This window comes from Echeneis naucrates, chromosome 4, assembly GCF_900963305.1.
Source record: "Echeneis naucrates chromosome 4, fEcheNa1.1, whole genome shotgun sequence".
In the NCBI taxonomy this organism is placed as follows: Eukaryota; Metazoa; Chordata; class Actinopteri; order Carangiformes; family Echeneidae; genus Echeneis; species Echeneis naucrates.
Genome location: NC_042514.1, coordinates 22571629 through 22588860, shown reverse-complemented (window position 1 = coordinate 22588860; position 17232 = coordinate 22571629). Strand labels below are relative to the sequence as shown.

The following is a 17232-nucleotide window of genomic DNA, read 5'->3' as shown; positions in this document are numbered from 1 at the left end:
TTCATAGTAAAGCCTTGTTTTGACAGAGGTGATGTGTGATCATGAGTGACTGATTCATTTGTTAAACGGTCTTATTGTTGTGGACATGAAAGATCCCCTTAACCACTCCAACCTGCAGCACAGTGAGAGGAGCTGTCTGTGGTCAGTGTGTCTGTGAAAGTAAAGACACATTTGGATACTTGGGTAGTTTTATTTAAAAAGTAATGACATTTAAAAAGTAACTAAGTAAAAAAGTTTCATGGTCAGAAAATGCTGCAAAGCTATAAAGTATTAAAGTTTAAACTTGTCTGTGTGTAGGAGCAGCGTCTGCTGATCATCCTCAGTAACTGCCAGTACCTGGAGAGATGCACTTTCCTGAACCTCGCCGATCACTTTGAAAAACACGGCTTCACAGGGACAGAGAAGATCACACGGGTCAGTGACGCACAGCTTTTTAGCTTTTTCTTCACAGCTGTGCTATTAAACAACTGTGAGCTGTTCAGTTTAAGGAAACAGGTCTCAGCTCTGTCTCATACTGCTGTTGAGAAATTCACTGTCATTAACAGCAAAGCTATTCAGAGTTGCTGAATGTCCCCCATTCTCTTCAGAGCAGAGATATGACTGTTGTCTTAAAGAAAAGTAAAGGTCATTGTCTTGAAAAGCCAGTACATGTCAGCTCTCTTCTTTACACGTATTGACACACACTCACTGCACACAATGACTAATGGCTGAATCACAAAGAGAAAAAGTTTGGTTCAATTGGATTCCCAGTAAAAATATGTGAAAACCACCAATGAGAAATCATGAGATGTATTTGATATTTAGCAAGAGAGTTGCAGGCAGTAGTTTGCAAAGAATTGACTCCACATAATATTAATGCAGCAGCAAACATGAAAATGAAAAATTCCCCTACACTGTACCTACCATACAACGGTACCAGAGTGCATTTTAAAGTACTGAACTAAAAAGTAATAATTGCTTGCCAATAACAGCTGTCCAATTAAAGATTAAAGCTGAATATAGAAGTATATATATATATATATATATATATATATCATCTTGCTATTAACCCTTTAATGTCCTCACTAAGAAAAAAGTCAGTCATCATGTCTGTTAAACCATCCATTCCATCATTTCAGTCACAACTGCAGAGAATTTAATCAAATTCAGACCAAATATTCACTTGGACTCCACAAAACTCATTTGTGGCCACAACTCGGGAGCGAACTGGACCGATTATCAGCAGCAGACAACCACAAGTTCGTTTTTTTAATTTTTTCCCTCAACCCAAGCATCTTGAGAATATCACACTGGAAAATTTTGAAAGAAATTACGAACAGGAAGCTGGGGAGTGTGGTCTGTCAGTAGTCCTTTGAGGCCATGAAGTAAAAGCTAATGCTAGCACGCTGACATGCTCAGAGAAATAAGGCTTCTAATCGGACTTCAGTTCGGGGTGCTAGCATTTGCTAATTATCCTTTGGGTACTGTGTTTATCAGCACGAAATGTAAACGAAATGTAAACTGATTGATATTTCAGTCTGAATCAAAGTGAATTCACCCTGATATGCTGACAACGACCTGAGTTCGAGTGGGAAATTATTCTTATTTCTGACATGATACTGTGATTGAGCTAGTCAAACTAATAAGGAGTTGACTCTGATCTCAGTTGTCAGGTTTTACGATACAAATATATAACGACAAACAAACAACGAAACAAAGAGAAGAAACCTGTAGGTGCTTTGCCATCAAAAGGTAGGGAAGGTGTATAAAAGTATATACAGCGAGATGCAAAAACACAAACAAAACTGTGTTGCATAAAAAAACTGCTACATAAGTCTAGTATATATTTTGTGTATATACACAGATTATGCGTCTCTGTTGGTGAATGAATTTATTGCTTAGATGTAGAATGGGAAGAGATGAAATACTACTGATGTGGTTTGCCTTTGACCTGCCAGGTGAGCGTGGACACTGTGCGGGAGCTGGACAAAAAACTGTTTGAAGCCTACATTGAGAAAAGAGCCGATCCTATCGCTGGCTCTCTGGAACCTGGCATCTATGCTGGATACTTTGACTGGAGAGACTGTCAAACACCCACAGGTAACTGCACATGCCTCTGTGACAAGTTTGTGTGTGAAAAGGTCCGTCAGTTCCCTTCTGTGATGATGATGAGAAACCTATCAAGTCAAGCTGAGACAACACCATCCAGTTGAATCACACACAACAGCCACAAATTGACCCTGATAATATCACAAATGATCCCCCACATTCCTGTAGGATGAGATCACCACATGTGATCCGGTTTTGTTTTTGACATTTGTCATATGTAAAGTACGTCTCTCTGATGGCTTACTGTAAACACTGCTGAGATCATTATTTTGGTCTCGGTAGACGTCTCATGGCCTTTGTGTGTTGCTGTAGGTGTGCAGAAGCAGCGTGTATGCACAAAAAGTTGTGTTTGACTCGTTCACCAGATGCACTCCAAACCCAGGTGAAACTTAAATGCGTATATGTGGTTTACCTTAGCACAGGATGTGAAGCAACATGTCAAGAGTGTGCACGAGTGCTCCGATGGGCAGCTGCCACAATGGGCCGTATTGATCGAAAGTTGGGCCGTGCTTGAATCTTGGTGTGAAAGAGGAACATTTTGGACACTAAACCACAGTTCTAGGATATGATACCTGCTGCAGTTTTGGTTTTGGACTCATGTTAATGCGTGGGTGCTGTGAAGAATTAGAAATACAGTTTCAGTCTGTTGTTTCACTGTCGAGAGTTTCTTGAATGTTAGATTTTAAACTCAAAGGCAGAATATTAACTGGTACATAGTCTCTTTTCCTACTCACAGCACACATCTGAACCTGCCTGCCTTGCTTCCTCTCTGTCATTACCCTTAAAGTAGCTTCTGCTGCTAATTACAACCATGTTTAATGACAGTTACTAAATCATATTTTCTTTAATATATCTGTTTTATGGATGTAAAATGTCTACAATATCCAATATGAAATGCGTCTGAAGTCACACTACAATCACAACACTATTAATCATAGATTTAATTAGTATCCTTAATTCTGCCATCTTAGTTTGGAAATCTGTCTTCAAAAGAAGAGAAATTCTCCAAATCAAGTTCATCTTCTTCCACTTGGACCAATATTCGTTCATTCATTCATTCATTCATTCATCTTCAGCCGCCTATCCATTTCTGGGTCATGGGGGGTGCTGGAGCCAATTCCAGCTCACTCTGGGTGAGGGCAGGATATACTCTGGATTCGTCATCAATCCATCATGGGGCCAACACACAGAGACAGACAGAGACCAACAACCACTCACACGCAGACCTACGGACAATTTAGAGTCACCTATTAACCCAAACATGATGTGTTTGGATGGAAGGAGGAGACCAGAAGAAACCCACACAGGCACGGGGAGAACACGCATGAACCAAAGCTGGGACCTTCTTATTGTGGGGCAACAACACTAACCACTATGCCGCCGCGCTGCCTGGACCAACGCTCGTTGTCCCAAAGTGCAAAACCAAATGTTATAAAGAACAGAACAATCAGCTGAAGCAGTACTGCAGAGTAGCACTGCTTTACTTATTTATTTATGCATGTATTCATTTATATCTCTTTAGACGTGGTGTTTTCTGGATGTCAAATGTGATGAATCTTTGCACCCCAAACCAAATTTATCCGTAGATTCAAAGAAGAACCAGCAGTTTTAAAACCACTATGCCTGTTGTTTACCATTTCAGCTCACCTGCCCCATTTCACATTTTATTCACCCCACAGTATATATGTTCATATAACACACTGTGTGTTCTGAGTTCTCGCATAATGTTTCCCTTCAAATGCATAACTCCATATTCTGAGGCTCAGGTGTAATTGCTTGGTGTTTCCAGTGCATCAACCATCTCACTTGTTTTTTTCCTCCCTCAGGTGTGAGGAACTACCTAAAGGAAGCTTTGGTTAGCATCATCACAGTGCACGCTGAGGTATGCACAGCCCACCACTTTCTCCACACAACACTCGTTTAATGCCAAATCTCTTCATCATCAACTGTTTCTGCCTCAGGTCTTCACAGTCTCAAAGGACCTGGTAGTTCGAGTTTTATCCAAGATTGTTGAGATAGTTGCAGACGAGATGTGTCGTCTCATGCAATGCGTCTCCTCCTTCAACAGAAATGGAGCCCTGCAGGTACATGCTGGCATGTTCCCACACATGATTTTTGAGCATTTTGCCACTCATAGTAAGACCCCTTGACTCATAAGTTGAACCCCTCCCAGACTTGTTGGGGATTTACCATAGATATCTTATAATGCCATAAGTGTGTTGACAGTTCACAGGGCCTCATTTGATGTTGACTTTTTTCTTCTTTTTTTTTTCTGTTTAACCTCAATCCCCCCATCCCCCTCGTCACCCTGCATCATTCACAGGCTCGTCTTGAACTCTGTGCTCTGAGAGACGCCATATGCACACACCTGAATTCTGAAAGCAAGTAAGTACAGCACAGACATGCACAGTGGCACCGACAGGAACTTGTGCATGTGTGTCCAGTGATTTATGGTTGCAAATGTCATAGACATAAATCTTGGCAATCACACATCCCTCACTACAATCCCTATTTATGGTTCTTGCCGGGTTATGGAAAGGAAGTGAAAGTAATCTGGTTCTGCTGTGTGCATGCACCACTGAGCCTACATGTATGTGTGTGTGTGTGTGTATGGTCAGTATGCATGTCTGGATTCACTTTCTAAACTTTATTTCTGATTTTTAATGCCAATAAAATTTCCTTTCCAAGTAAAGTTGTAACTGAGCATCTGTTCTACAGCACCAGCTTCAAACTGGCTTTGGAAGCCCTGCCTCAGCTACACAGTGGAGCAGATAAAAAGTAAGTCTTACAGTAGTACTTGTTGGTAATAAAAAGCTCTTTGGTGTTTGCCATCAGGATTCATGTATGATTTGAACTTTTCTGCCAGATTACTGGAAGAACTGCTGAACAAATTTAAGAGCAGCATGCAGTTGCAGCTCGCCTGCTTCCAGCCCTCCTCCATCCGGCCAGTTAAGAGATGAACTCAGTCCACTCTACCACTGCACTGCACCCTCTTTACTTCACATGTATGTGGAAACATCTAATGAACTTTAGCGGTATTGTTTCTGTTATCTCTTTGTTTGCTCATCACTTTTTGGTGTCACTTTCAATTTCTGCTTCACTAGATAAGATGATAAATGCGTTTTCACCTAATCCTGAAGACACTAAATGACTTGATTTCATTGTTACTGTGCAGGACAGTCCCTGTCACGTTGGTTATGCTAATGAAGTGCGGTCATTTGTGAGTCTAACAGGCACTTTGTAAGTGGCTAACTTGTTCATTGTGGCAGTGTGTGTTAACAGTGGGGTGTGAAGTCTCCAATGTCTGTGCTCAGACTGAATTGTCCTGACTAATATCCTGACAATGTGCTGAAAATTTTGTTTGATGCTTGGTACTATGCCATTTCAGTGTCCAAATAAAATTTTGCAACCTACTTTATAAGCTGTTTTGGCTTCTTCTTTCTGAGCTTTTGGCCACATTACATAGTCATCAACAGACTAGTTGTCACTTCAGTCCATTGTCATTTAGTCATCATGGAAACATAGGGGTTTAAACTTTTCATTATTTTATTTTTTATTTGGCTCATGGATGTGTGAAGTTACTTTAAACTGCTGCTTTAATTCATTTCATTACCTTAGACGTTTTAATGTACGAATGGCAGTTTTCCTCCATGCACATTCCTCAGTATCTGTATGTTTGTCATGCTATGATTTTATTATCCTTAGTATCATTGCACTTTTGGGTATTACACTGGTGGTTTAAAATCCCACAAGATAAAGCACTGCCCACCCTGAGTCTAGTTCTGGTAGGAGGTATCTGGGGGAAAAAAGGGAGTTTTTCCTCCCAACTGTCACCAAAAGCTGCTTATTGTGGGAACTGCTGAGTTTCTATCTATAATTAGCAATTTATAATTTGGCTCTACACAAAACAGAATGGATTGATTGGTCTGATGGTACTATGAAGTCATCACGGCAGATAATTCCCACCATATTTAACTGAAGTCACATTTTTCATTCATCTTCCAAAAAACAAAAACAAAATGTGTCCTTTTCTGAAGTAACCATACTAATTTTGGCTCTTCTGTCTCTTTCAAGTGACAGTTAAACTGGTGCTTTTGTTCCAGACTTTTTTGTTTACTAGTCTATATTATGAAAGATAAAAAAAAAAAAGATTTAAAAACAAATGATCACTGTGTCATGGACTATACTCATTGTTTTATTGCTCTGTCTAAAAGTCAACAATTTTACCTTTGAATTAGCATCTCTAAAATAACTGCAGTTTTTAATTTTGTATTAATACATGTTATTCAAATGTCTTGTTATCCCTTATTTATTATTTGCATTTGAGCAAAACTCCACGTGGCAAAAATATGGACAAAGGTCAGGTCCCTGAGGGGACAGTGTGAACTCTGCAGAGGTGGTATAAATGCATAGAACATATTCAGTTCTGTAGAGCTGTTTGAGTGTATACTCAGTTCATGTGTCCTACTTCATAAAATATCTGTAGATCTTCTCATCCAGTCTCTGAGCTTGTCTGCAAATCCATGCCCCCCCCCCAACCTTTGTTCAAACCCGCGACTTCACCAATTCATCTCTGGAGCTCTAGCTCACAGCTTCACTCGTGCTGTTTGGCGTGTCAGCGTCTAGCTCCTTGTGAGGACTGGGGGTATGAAGGGTGGGGACACTGCAAGCCGTTACTCAGGGCTGCTAACAGAAACTTGAATCCAAGATGAAGACGGTGACCCAAAAAAGAAGTGTTATTATGGTTATTATGGTTGTGGGTGTAGGATTTGACACAGTAAACGGTTGTTGTAGATGTCGTCAATCAGGGAGAAGAGACAGACAATGGCACGCCCACAGCTCACATGAGAAAGTTCGAAGGGTTATCTGAGGACAGCATGGATGTACTGTTGTCTTGTAACAGAAGCTCAATCTCAACGTCCCCTAACAGTTGTCTTTTGGCTACAACCATCTGTTCTTGTCCACATGCGAGCACATTTTTTTTTTCTGTCTTGGTTTCCCATCTACATGTAGGGGAAAGTCATGCATAGCTGGTAGGACTTGTTTTGATTATCTGTGTTCTAAACTTAGCACTCTGTCCTCCCACGTGTTCATTCACAAATAAGTTCAAAGCCAAAAACCTTATCCGTTTTCTGCCACCTCTGTGTTTACAGTAACAGTGGTGAAATGGGGAGATTTTTTTTTTGGTTTGGTTTGTTGTTTTTTTTTTTTTTTTTTGCTGCTGCTAACCCTTAATTCATCAGTATTCTATGTAAGTTTAGTCCTCTTGTCTCCTTAATGGAACAAACAATAACTGATCTCATTTTTCTTCACCACAACTGGGTGGTTACTCAAAGGGTGGAGAACTTTTAAGCATCAGAGAAAATTTGACCGTGTAAGCTTGGCTGTGTTTCTGACGGATGTCGATGTGCAGCTGGATTTAAAAAATTACAGCACGATTAGTCAGAAACGCATAAAAAAAAAATTACATAGGAAACTTTTGGTATTTCACTGGGCTGCTTGTCTAATCTTTGGTTGAGTGACAAAGACTTTAACCGCCATTATTTAGTACATACAGGCACATTTACACATTTATTTTGGCAGCAATTGCTTGTGCTGTACAGATTTATTAGCAGTAAAACTGAAGTTTACCACACTTTCATTATCTTTTAATACCACAGCTTCCACTGATGTGTAATAGTGGTGTGATGACCACTCTTGGGGTTTGGGACTCTTTGGGGTCTAACCATAGGACACCTGCAATCGCACATCTCACGCTTGCACATCGAACACTACTGGTTTTACTGATTTCTGGACCTTGTACTCTGAAACTGACAACAAATTCAACAGTGTTATTGTGTTTCTGTCAAAGACAAAGTGGGAGACTGAATCAAATGTTCTCTTTCCAGCATCTGTTCACATCAAGAATAATAAAGAAAATAGAAATAAGATATTTGTTTATCAATTATGCAAACTGAAGATTTGTGAAAATCATCAATTTTGCTATCAATTGTTAAGTCATTCACCCATCCGGCCATCCATCCATCCATCTTCTACCGCTTTTCCATTTCTGAGTTGCGGGGGTTACTGGAGCCAATCCCTGCCAGCATTCCAGGCGAGGCCGGGGTACGCCAGTCCATCACACCCTTCACAGATGCAGACATTTCTACACCTCACCTGAAAATTGAATTTCGCTTACCAATTGTTAATTTATAGATCTCAGTGTTATAAGTCCCCCATTTGTTGAGGGCCCTCATAACAGCAGAAAGTATTCTACCTTTCTTTGCAAAGAAAAGGCTCATGGGACTCCAATCTCTCCTTTTTTGAAATATAACAAAACTATGAGTTTTGATAATATTGTGCCAAAATATGTAACAATAATTTTGAAATAATTAACAAATTCTACAACCAAGACAAGTTAAAGGAACCCATGGCTTAACCTTCAATTCACTAAAGTTGTAAATCTTTCTAGGTTCCTAATTACATGTAATTTCTTAAAACAAGTAGTGACAGTTTTTTTCTGTTAGTCAAACAAAAAATTGTGCATTTGTTGGGGACTATCAGCAGTGGGAGAATTCCCCTTTGGAATAATGGCATCAAATTTTGGACAGATTATATTATACTATACAGTAATAAGCCATTTGTTTTATCAAGTTTTATCAATGGCACCAGTTTTTTTAATAACCACTGGTCAAAATTACATAATCTAAAAAAAAAAAGAAAAAAAAAAAAGGTTTGGTCCCTTACATGACTTTCCATTGTACAGTGGAATGCTCAACATTTGAAAATAATGAATATATTAAAGTGCAGCTCTAATTTCTGCTCTGATGTTTACTACATGTTATTTGTGCATGCTGAACTCTGAAACCTGCTGATGTCAGGCATTGGAAGTCAAAGTTGTATGTTTGTCACAAGCTCACTTATCTCGCGATGACATGTTCTCTGCTCTTCTTGTAAAACTGACAAACACATTTGTGGGTTTCTCGTGATTGTTTTTTTCCATGGAAGTGGAAATGAGACTCTAATCTCTGAGCAGAAGCCAGGAAGGTTTTCTGCTCATAGCTGCACGGAAAGCGTGGCCAACCTCTTCCTCTCTCTCTCTCGCTCTCTCCTCCCCTCATGATGTCATCACATTGTTTGTGATAATGAGGTGATTGATCAACCAACTTCATCCTGCATGGGAACCACACTTCCTCTTCAGACGCACACATAGGACTGATGCTTCATGAACAGTGGTTGTCAGTTTGTTTGTTTTGGAGAGTTTTTTTTACCCTTCACCCATGTATTGTTTTTCAGAGATTAAATATGCATTTTTAAAGCTAAAAACATTCATTTCACCTCTGTCTGAGATTTGAATTATGTTTCTTATATTCAGCAATGCATCATGGGACTGATGCACGGAAAAAGCGTATCTAATGTAATCTCCCTGAAATTTCCTCCCATTAAAAGAAAAACTTCATTCATAATTTACTAAAATGCTGGTGATTGTGTCTCTTAGCAACAGATAAAATCTAAAATATTGACAAATAAAATGCAAAAAAATGACTGAAAGTGTGGTAAATCCTCTCTTCTTAAAGGAACAGTGTTGCATGTTAGAAAACATGCTTGGCACACTTAATTTGCTCCCACTCATGTTTCAGTATGAAGGTGTAGTCTACAACCTGTTAGGTTAGCTTAGCATACAGACAGAAAACAGCTCTTATTTCCAGTTCTTTAAAAGTTTGGTGATTGACAAATTACGTCCTGTTTGGATTAAACAAAGTGTAAAAACTATTCTCAGACACTACCTCTTTCCAATCTATGCTAAGCTAAGATAAACTGAACATCTGCTGGTTGCGGCTGCAGATTCAATCTTTTCATCCAACTCTGAATTTACATTTAAGCCTGAAATTAATCAGACGCCTTGTAAATTTTGACTTAAATAATTTTTTTCCACAACGATGCCTCTTGAAAACTGTCTTATTATCTTTTTGGAGAAGTTTATGTCATATGTCAAATACTTGTTGGTTGAATAAAAGTAAGAAAAAGATTACTGGTGAACGCAACTGGGTCGACTCAGAGCTGATTGGCTTCTTCTGTGTGTTTATTTAAAACACAAAAAAATTAATTACAGTTTTTTAATAGTACAATCAGCTGTCAGTTTTGATACAATTGTAAATCTAAAAATTATTAAAAAAATGAGTGCTGGAGAAAAATTTGCAGCTCTGTCTTTAGCTGTGAACAAGCACACACACACACACACACACACACACACACATGCACGCTAACAAGCATACTAAGAGCCCAAATGGGCAAACAACAGATGTCATTCAATGTCCATACTTAATTATCACTGTCCACATTTCATGTCCTCTCGTCTCAGAGTCCCGTGGACGCTCATTGTTTGGTCTTTCTTAACAGTCTCTTGAATTTGCAGCATTCACTCCTGCAGGCTGCTGCTGTGGTGGTGTGTGACGGCTCTTTGGTAGTCCTCCAGGGGGTTTATGTGATCCGTGACTCCCGGGTGCTCGTAGCTGCGATAATAGTGGCTGCCCGCCTGCTGTGCATAATACATGAGCTGCCTGGCAAACAGTGGCTCCACCTGCAACATAGCGGTGTCAGAGGTCAGAGAGAGCTGTCAAACCAGTACCGTGGATTCTAGTTTTTTATGAGCTCAAATCGTCTTGAAGAGACAAAAGTATCATTTCAGAGTGATTAAAGATCGAAGTGTGGGTTGAGTGAAGTGAAAAATAGGATTTGAAAGGGCAAAGGTAACAAATGAAAGTCTTTAAGAGCAACTATTTGTCACTATGAATTCAGGTTTAACAAATAAATCTTAATTGAAAGGTCTATTTACTCCATTTTTCAAGTCCTATCAACTATAACTCATAGATGTCCTAGATGGAATTAGCTCAGTTGATGCACAATAACAGACGTGCTTGAAGGGAGATAAGATAGTAAATTTACCTTAAGTTAAAAAAGTTTTGGTAAAATCTTGTTTCAATTGCAGAAGGTCATTTTTATTATTAAATGAAGTCAAGGGAACTTCCAAGATTCAACACCAAAACTACTTTTTTAAGCTTTTTCAAGCCAATAGACCTGGAATGAGAAGTGACATCATGTGGTCTAATGAAATCCAAAATATAAGAGCCTGAGACAGGACTAAGGCCTCCGACTATATGAGATCGACAAAGCAACAAAAACATTTTAGGAAGGGAAATGTTTCTGTTTTCACTGCAGATTAATCTGATTTATTTTTTAATCCTAATCCTTGAACAGAGAGTAAAACAAATGCCTAAATAAAGTGTTACTGCTGCTTGGTGTTGACTGAAAACAGTGAAGGTGACGAATGTGTGAGCACCTTACTGACTGCTTATTTAAAAAACCCCAAACAGAAACCAGCTGTCAGACAAACTGGGTCATTAGAGAGTAACTCTGGAGCACAATTGGATGAACTCCAATTTTGCGGTTTGTTGCTACTGGGCCAGAGTCATGGTTAGAAATAGTATCCCTGATAAATATGTCTGACCATGCAGGCTGACTTCCACGCTTCATTTCCACTCTACATCACAAAAGGAAGATAAATAAAGATGTAAGCAGCAATTTGAGGGTCTGGCACTGGCTGGTGCTTAAACAGTGTGAGTATGAATAAGTTCTCACAGACTTTCAAAGGTTGGGTTTTAGCTTACAAATATCATTATTCTCTTTTCAACTTCCAACCATTTACTTTAGATTTCATGAGCAGCAATCTCAATTTGACAACACCCGCCACTCTCAACTGCAGTGCTATTTAAGAAGCATTTCGTCACCTGGACAGTGAGGTTGCATCTTTGTCTCTGTGGGTCCAGACAATCGTCTCCAAAGTTCAGCTGGACCTGGAAACGAGGCGGTGGTCGGCCGTGGAGCCCACAACTTTGGATCTCTGATTGTCAGGAAATAGAAACAGTACACCGTTATTAGCTTTGATATCTAAAGCATAACTAAAGCAGCAGATTCAAATGATTTCAGAAGAATTTCACATGAAGTGGTGTGACATTTGGGGTGATTTGAGTGGAAAGTACAGGTCATACCATGTATGCAAATACAATTAGGTGTCATCAGACTCACACAGCTGGGGCTGTCTTTGTGTGCAAGTGGGCGGAGATGAGGTGGCTATGTAGAAGTCACATGACAATCCTCAAGATAAGAAAGCTTTTTTCTTCTGCCATGGTTGTGAAGTGGTCTCAACTTCGGGGCTTTGCGCCTCTGTGGTTTTGTTTTTAGCTGACAGTTGTCAAAGCTGGCTTACAGTAAAGGAGCTGGAGTTTTTCTCCAACAAATTTCTGAGACTAACACAAATCTGTGACTCTTTACACCATCACCCTTGTTTGTATGTATGTATATATGTATATATGTATATATACATATATATATGTGTGTGTGTTTAACTAAAAAAGCCAAAACATACTGTTAGCCATGGTTAGACTGGCCATCGGTTTTCAGAAATGACTGGGTTTCCCAAAGGATTTATTTACCAGAGACTCTGATTGTTAGTTTTGTGACTTATATATGAGAGGAACAGGCTGCAATTTTTGAATTTACTGATCTGCTTTTATATTTGTTCAATCGATTATATGGCTGGTTCAAATCTACATTTGAGGGTTTTAGATTCTGGTTTGTAGACAATGTTGTTGTCCAGCCGCTTAAATAAACAGTGTTACCCATTACAAAGCTTTGGATCCTTTTTTTGACATAGTGAGTGTGTCCTGGAGAAGAGCTGTTTGGAGCAAATGACTAAGTGTTGGTCGTGGACCACTGATCAGACAAAACAAACTATTTGAAAACTTTACCCTGGACACTTTGGAGATGGTGATGATCATTTTTAAATGGGTAGTAGTTTAATTGAAAGGAACCATTAGTTGCCCTCTCACCTGTGATAAAGTCCTGGGTGTGCAGGAGTTTACAGTTGACCTCTCTCTCCAGCTTGTTGGGCTTGTCTCCATATGGGGACAATCCACCCTGCCAGTATACTCTGCACTGACACATCCTACGGGCGTACAGTCCGTCTGCACCCATCCACAGGTACACTCCCCTCTCCAGGGTGGATGGGGGACTTGGGGGACACTCCTCTGCCCTCCTCTGGCCGGATAGGCAGTCCACAGGCAGGAGGACCACATCAGGACCTCCGGCCTGCAGGTAGTGCTTCTCTGGAGGGAATGGAGTGATGTGGCAACCATCTGGACTGGAAGTGGTGACCTCCTTCACAAGATTGTCCCGGACATATACAGACACATGCAGGCGGAAATCTTGATGAAGAAGGGGACAGCATAGAGATGGTTCATTCTACATTTTGATGTTTTCATTTTTTCACCAAATGTTTCTCAGTGGAGTGGAACATGTTCGTTTGACAGTGGAGTTTCATTAACACCGTTCAACTTGCTATATAAAAGTGCTATATGTTCCTGAATCAAAGGTGTCTACTGAAAATAACTGAAAGTTCTTTCAGTTATAAAAATGGCAAACTTGATTTATGGAGCAAAATATTTTGTTATGAATTTGATTTGCTGGAGCCAATCCTAGCCAATGCCTCTAGCAAGGGCAGGGTACACCCTGGACAGGTTGCCAGTCCATCACACAGACTACAGACAGAGACAAACAACCACTAACAGTCACCAATCAACCTAGACATGCATTGTATTTGGACTGTGGGACAAATACACCCAGAGCACCAAGAGGAAACCCAAGCAAGCATGGGGAAAACATGGAAACTCTACACAGAAAGGAACGTGCAGTCGATCAGTGGTTAACTGCTAATGCTCGATGTGCATATCAAAAGTAATATTTGCATTCAAGCAATATTTTCATTACAGAGCCCCCCTCAGGCCAAACAGTGTCACTTTAACATTTAGCGATAGTCTCAGTCATTTGTTTTCCTTAGCGATTGTGAAATGCCTTGAGTCACAGTGGCTGATGTCTACAGCCTAATTCGATGTCTCGAATTAGGCTGTAAACAGGACTATTGTTCCCAACTTTGTATTGAACTTTGAACTTGCATATTGCTCACAATTTTTTTACGCTGTGTTTCAGCGTTTTTCCGCTTTTTGTCAATCTGTGGCTTTGTGCAAAAGCCATATTGATAGCATATGTAACCCTCAGGTAAATGTCCCCACAATGTTGCTCCTCATAATTCTTCAAAAAAGTAGTGAATTGAAACCGTTGTTTTGTACCTGTGAAAGCCTCTGCTGATCTGAAGCTGGTGTCCAGCGTGAAAGGTGGGGGCTGGCTGTCAGCAGGACCGTATGAGTAAAATGAGGCCCTGAGCTGGTACCCTGTCACAGATTGGGGAGAAAATGTATGTGTGGAATTCTTAAACTTCCAAGGCTGCAAATGTTTGTGTGCTGGATGAAGTGAGCGCCGTACCATTCTCCATGGGGGAGCTCTGCCAGGGCAGGTTGCGGGGCGGACAGGGGCACTGGGTGAAGGGCAGATCTGTCAGAGAGGCCTGCTCCTGACAGTAATCTCTCCAGCCACAATCTGCAGGGGCCATGTATTGTGACATCTACACACAGACACAAATCATCAGTTCAACAGGCACGATGAATTAATTGAACATCTCTGAGAGTCCAATACCAGTGTTATGAATGTATATAGATGTATAAATACAGATATATAAATTACGATTAAATCTGACCCCATCAGTTCATGTAATGACATTTTTTTTTTTATTGTAGTTGTGGCTAAACTCAGTGTTATCTCTGAGAATTTAATACCATGAGCCGGAAAAGTGATACAGAAAGACAACAGTAGATGTAGTAGAATTATTTTCTGTTCCATGAGAAAGCAGGAAATGTTTTAATGCAGCTTTTACATCGCATATTTTAATTTTATATAAATATTTAGGCAGCACGGCAGCACAGTGGTTAGCACTGTTGCCTCACAACAAGAAGCTTGCAAGTTCGGTTCACGGGCCAAGAGCCCGTTAAGTTTACATGTTCTCCCTGCGCTCTCAGGTTTCCTCCCACTGTCCAAAGAAGTGTTTGGGTTCATTGGTGACTCTAAATTCTGTAAAGTCTGTAGGTCTGAGTGTGAGTGTGAGTGGTTGTTGGTCTCTGTCTGTCTCTGTGTGTTGGCACTGCAATGGACTGGTGACCTGTCCAGGGTGTACCCCACCCTCACCCAGTGTAAGATGGGATTGGCTCCAGTGACCCCCACGGCCCGGAAATGAAGAAGCGATTGAAGATGAATAAATGAAATTAATAAATATTTACCAAAGTATAAATAAATTAAATTGTGGAACAGATTTTCTCGTGATTGCAGGTTGTAAGAATCTGCAATTAACAGTGTGATGCTGCATACTTTTTAAAAAGTGCATAGTTGGATATTTTCTCTTTCTTAATGATGTTTCCCAACTTTCAGCACGAGAAGTAAAACTTTTAGATTCAATCCAACCTCATTCGCGTATGCACAACCCCCTCCCCTGCTGCATATCAACTTCTCTAATTTTCATGTGTATGGAAATAACCTGAGGTTGTAGTTGAGGATAGGAATGGACCTGGTAGCCCATTGGACTCAGAGGACTGTCCTCCTGCCGGGGTCCTGGATGGGAGACACAACTCAGTCAGTGAGTTACTACCCTTATTTTGCTCTCTCTCTCTCTCACACACACACACTCATACGCTTCCACCCTTACAGCAGTACATCTAAGAAAAAACCAAACTATCAATCGTGCAGGAGTCATACAGAACTTTGAGGCATTTTGAAAGTATGAGATGAGGAGACTGACTTTTCTTGGCGCCCTCGGGGATGATCCGGTAGACCTTGTACGGGTCTGAGATGTCCAACTGGCTCCTGTCCACCAGCTCCTCAAAGTCGTTGCTCTTGTTGAGGGCGCAGCGGAGCCGGGTCTTCCAGGTCGGCGGGTCTGGTTTGTCTATGCCCTCCCGAAACTTGCCCTTGAAGAGCGCCCAAGCCTACAGTACAGTCCACGGCAAATCATCAAATAAATAAATAAACAAAAAACAAAAGCCGAGTCTGCAGCTTTTTCCTCGGAGTATCATATCACCTGCTCTCTGATTATATAGTAATCGATGGCTCGGTTAATCCTTTGAAGGTTATTTACACATTTTTAATAGGGACTGTCAACATTTTGCAGACTGCTCCCTCTCACGTGAATATTTCCTGTTTGTCCTGCTCTTATTTCACAGAAAACTGAATTTATTTCAATTGACTATAATTTAAAAGAAGTCGTGTTTACGTTTTGGGGCGTTTCCGGGATTTCAAATAATTTTCTGTCATTTAATAAACCAAATGATTAATCGAATAAAATTCATTCTGTTGGTTGTGGCCTAAATTTATAGTCCACATTTTGTACACAAAATCGATATCCTCCACTAAAATACGAAGTAAATGATGTTTACTAAATCTAAATAAAATTTTCTCATCTTTGTAAAACTTGGGCACTGTTTCATTTTCTTTTAGTTTGTAGAGTACCTTTATTCTGAAAGTAAGGTTGTGTTCTCTGTGAATGAAGTCGGCGGGTCTTTTACCTTGAAAAGCGCGGCATCCTCGTCCCGGTTGTAGTCCTGCTTCCCGGCGTGTTTCCACGGGATCCTGAAGATGCTCTTCTCGTCGTTCTCCCACACCAGACCAGGATATTTCCCACAATCCACTTGTTCGATCAACCACTGGCGCAGTTTCCCGTTCCCGCTGCTCCCGGAGCCGTAATCCGCCTCAGGGTTCATCTCTGTCCGGACACACGCACCCAGAAAACCGCAGTCAGATCCTGCAACGCGTGACAAGTCCCTCTGCGCCTGTCTGTGTGCGTGTTCTAAGTTTATCAGACAATGATGAAGTTCAGTAAATCTCTCTTAGCCCCCCCCTCCACACACACACACACACACACACACCTCCCGCCCCCCTGACAGTCTCCCACGCAGGCTAAAGTGGACCGTGCTTTGCACCCTGAAAGCGGATCAAAGCTGTCTTACCTGTGAAACTCGAAACCCGTCAAGTTTAGAATTCAATCAGTCTCTGAAAGTCCTCATCATGACCAGGGGCGCGCTTAAATCCTCCAGCCTACACAGAGCCGAGGGGCGGAGACAGAGCTGGGGATGCTGAGGAGGACGCACCTGCTCCTCTCTCTCTCTTTCTCTCTCTGCCTGTCTTCCTGATTGTGTCTCTGCCTGTCTGCCTCCTTTCTTTCTGTCT

At 40.7% G+C, this 17232-nt stretch overlaps 2 protein-coding genes across 7 annotated transcripts in view; one reads left to right on the top strand and one right to left on the bottom strand.

Annotated features, from left to right (window-relative positions):
- The window catches only part of exoc2 (exocyst complex component 2), a 42653-nt gene extending 37158 nt beyond the window's left edge, over positions 1 to 5495 (top strand). For all 6 annotated transcript variants that reach the window (XM_029500310.1, XM_029500309.1, XM_029500305.1 and 3 more), the window contains exons 22-28: positions 298 to 414; positions 1938 to 2079; positions 3915 to 3970; positions 4050 to 4172; positions 4412 to 4473; positions 4807 to 4866; positions 4955 to 5495. In XM_029500310.1, the coding sequence (XP_029356170.1) occupies positions 298 to 414; positions 1938 to 2079; positions 3915 to 3970; positions 4050 to 4172; positions 4412 to 4473; positions 4807 to 4866; positions 4955 to 5048 (654 nt within the window). In that variant the 3' untranslated portion in view covers positions 5049 to 5495. The remainder of the gene's footprint in view (positions 1 to 297; positions 415 to 1937; positions 2080 to 3914; positions 3971 to 4049; positions 4173 to 4411; positions 4474 to 4806; positions 4867 to 4954) is intronic.
- A 4643-nt stretch (positions 5496 to 10138) lies between these two features.
- LOC115041807 (interferon regulatory factor 4-like) lies at positions 10139 to 17094 on the bottom strand. Its single transcript, XM_029499597.1, has 9 exons — positions 17013 to 17094; positions 16572 to 16768; positions 15809 to 15995; positions 15548 to 15621; positions 14446 to 14584; positions 14253 to 14354; positions 12957 to 13331; positions 11856 to 11968; positions 10139 to 10648 (listed from the first exon to the last, which is right to left on the bottom strand). The coding sequence occupies exons 2-9, from the start codon at positions 16764 to 16766 to the stop codon at positions 10487 to 10489; spliced, it is 1347 nt and encodes a 448-aa protein (XP_029355457.1). The 5' UTR covers positions 16767 to 16768; positions 17013 to 17094; the 3' UTR covers positions 10139 to 10486.
- Between the last annotated feature and the right edge of the window lie 138 nt (positions 17095 to 17232).

Excerpts from the sequence above, each read along its gene's own strand:
- LOC115041807 (XM_029499597.1), bottom strand. The coding sequence starts at position 16,766 with ATGAACCCTGAGGCGGATTACGGCTCCGGGAGCAGCGGGAACGGGAAA. Across the intron at positions 15,996-16,571 it reads AGGATGCCGCGCTTTTCAAG|GCTTGGGCGCTCTTCAAGGG; the intron begins GTAAAAGACCCG and ends ACTGTACTGTAG. Across the intron at positions 14,355-14,445 it reads GAGCTCCCCCATGGAGAATG|GGTACCAGCTCAGGGCCTCA; the intron begins GTACGGCGCTCA and ends AATCTGTGACAG.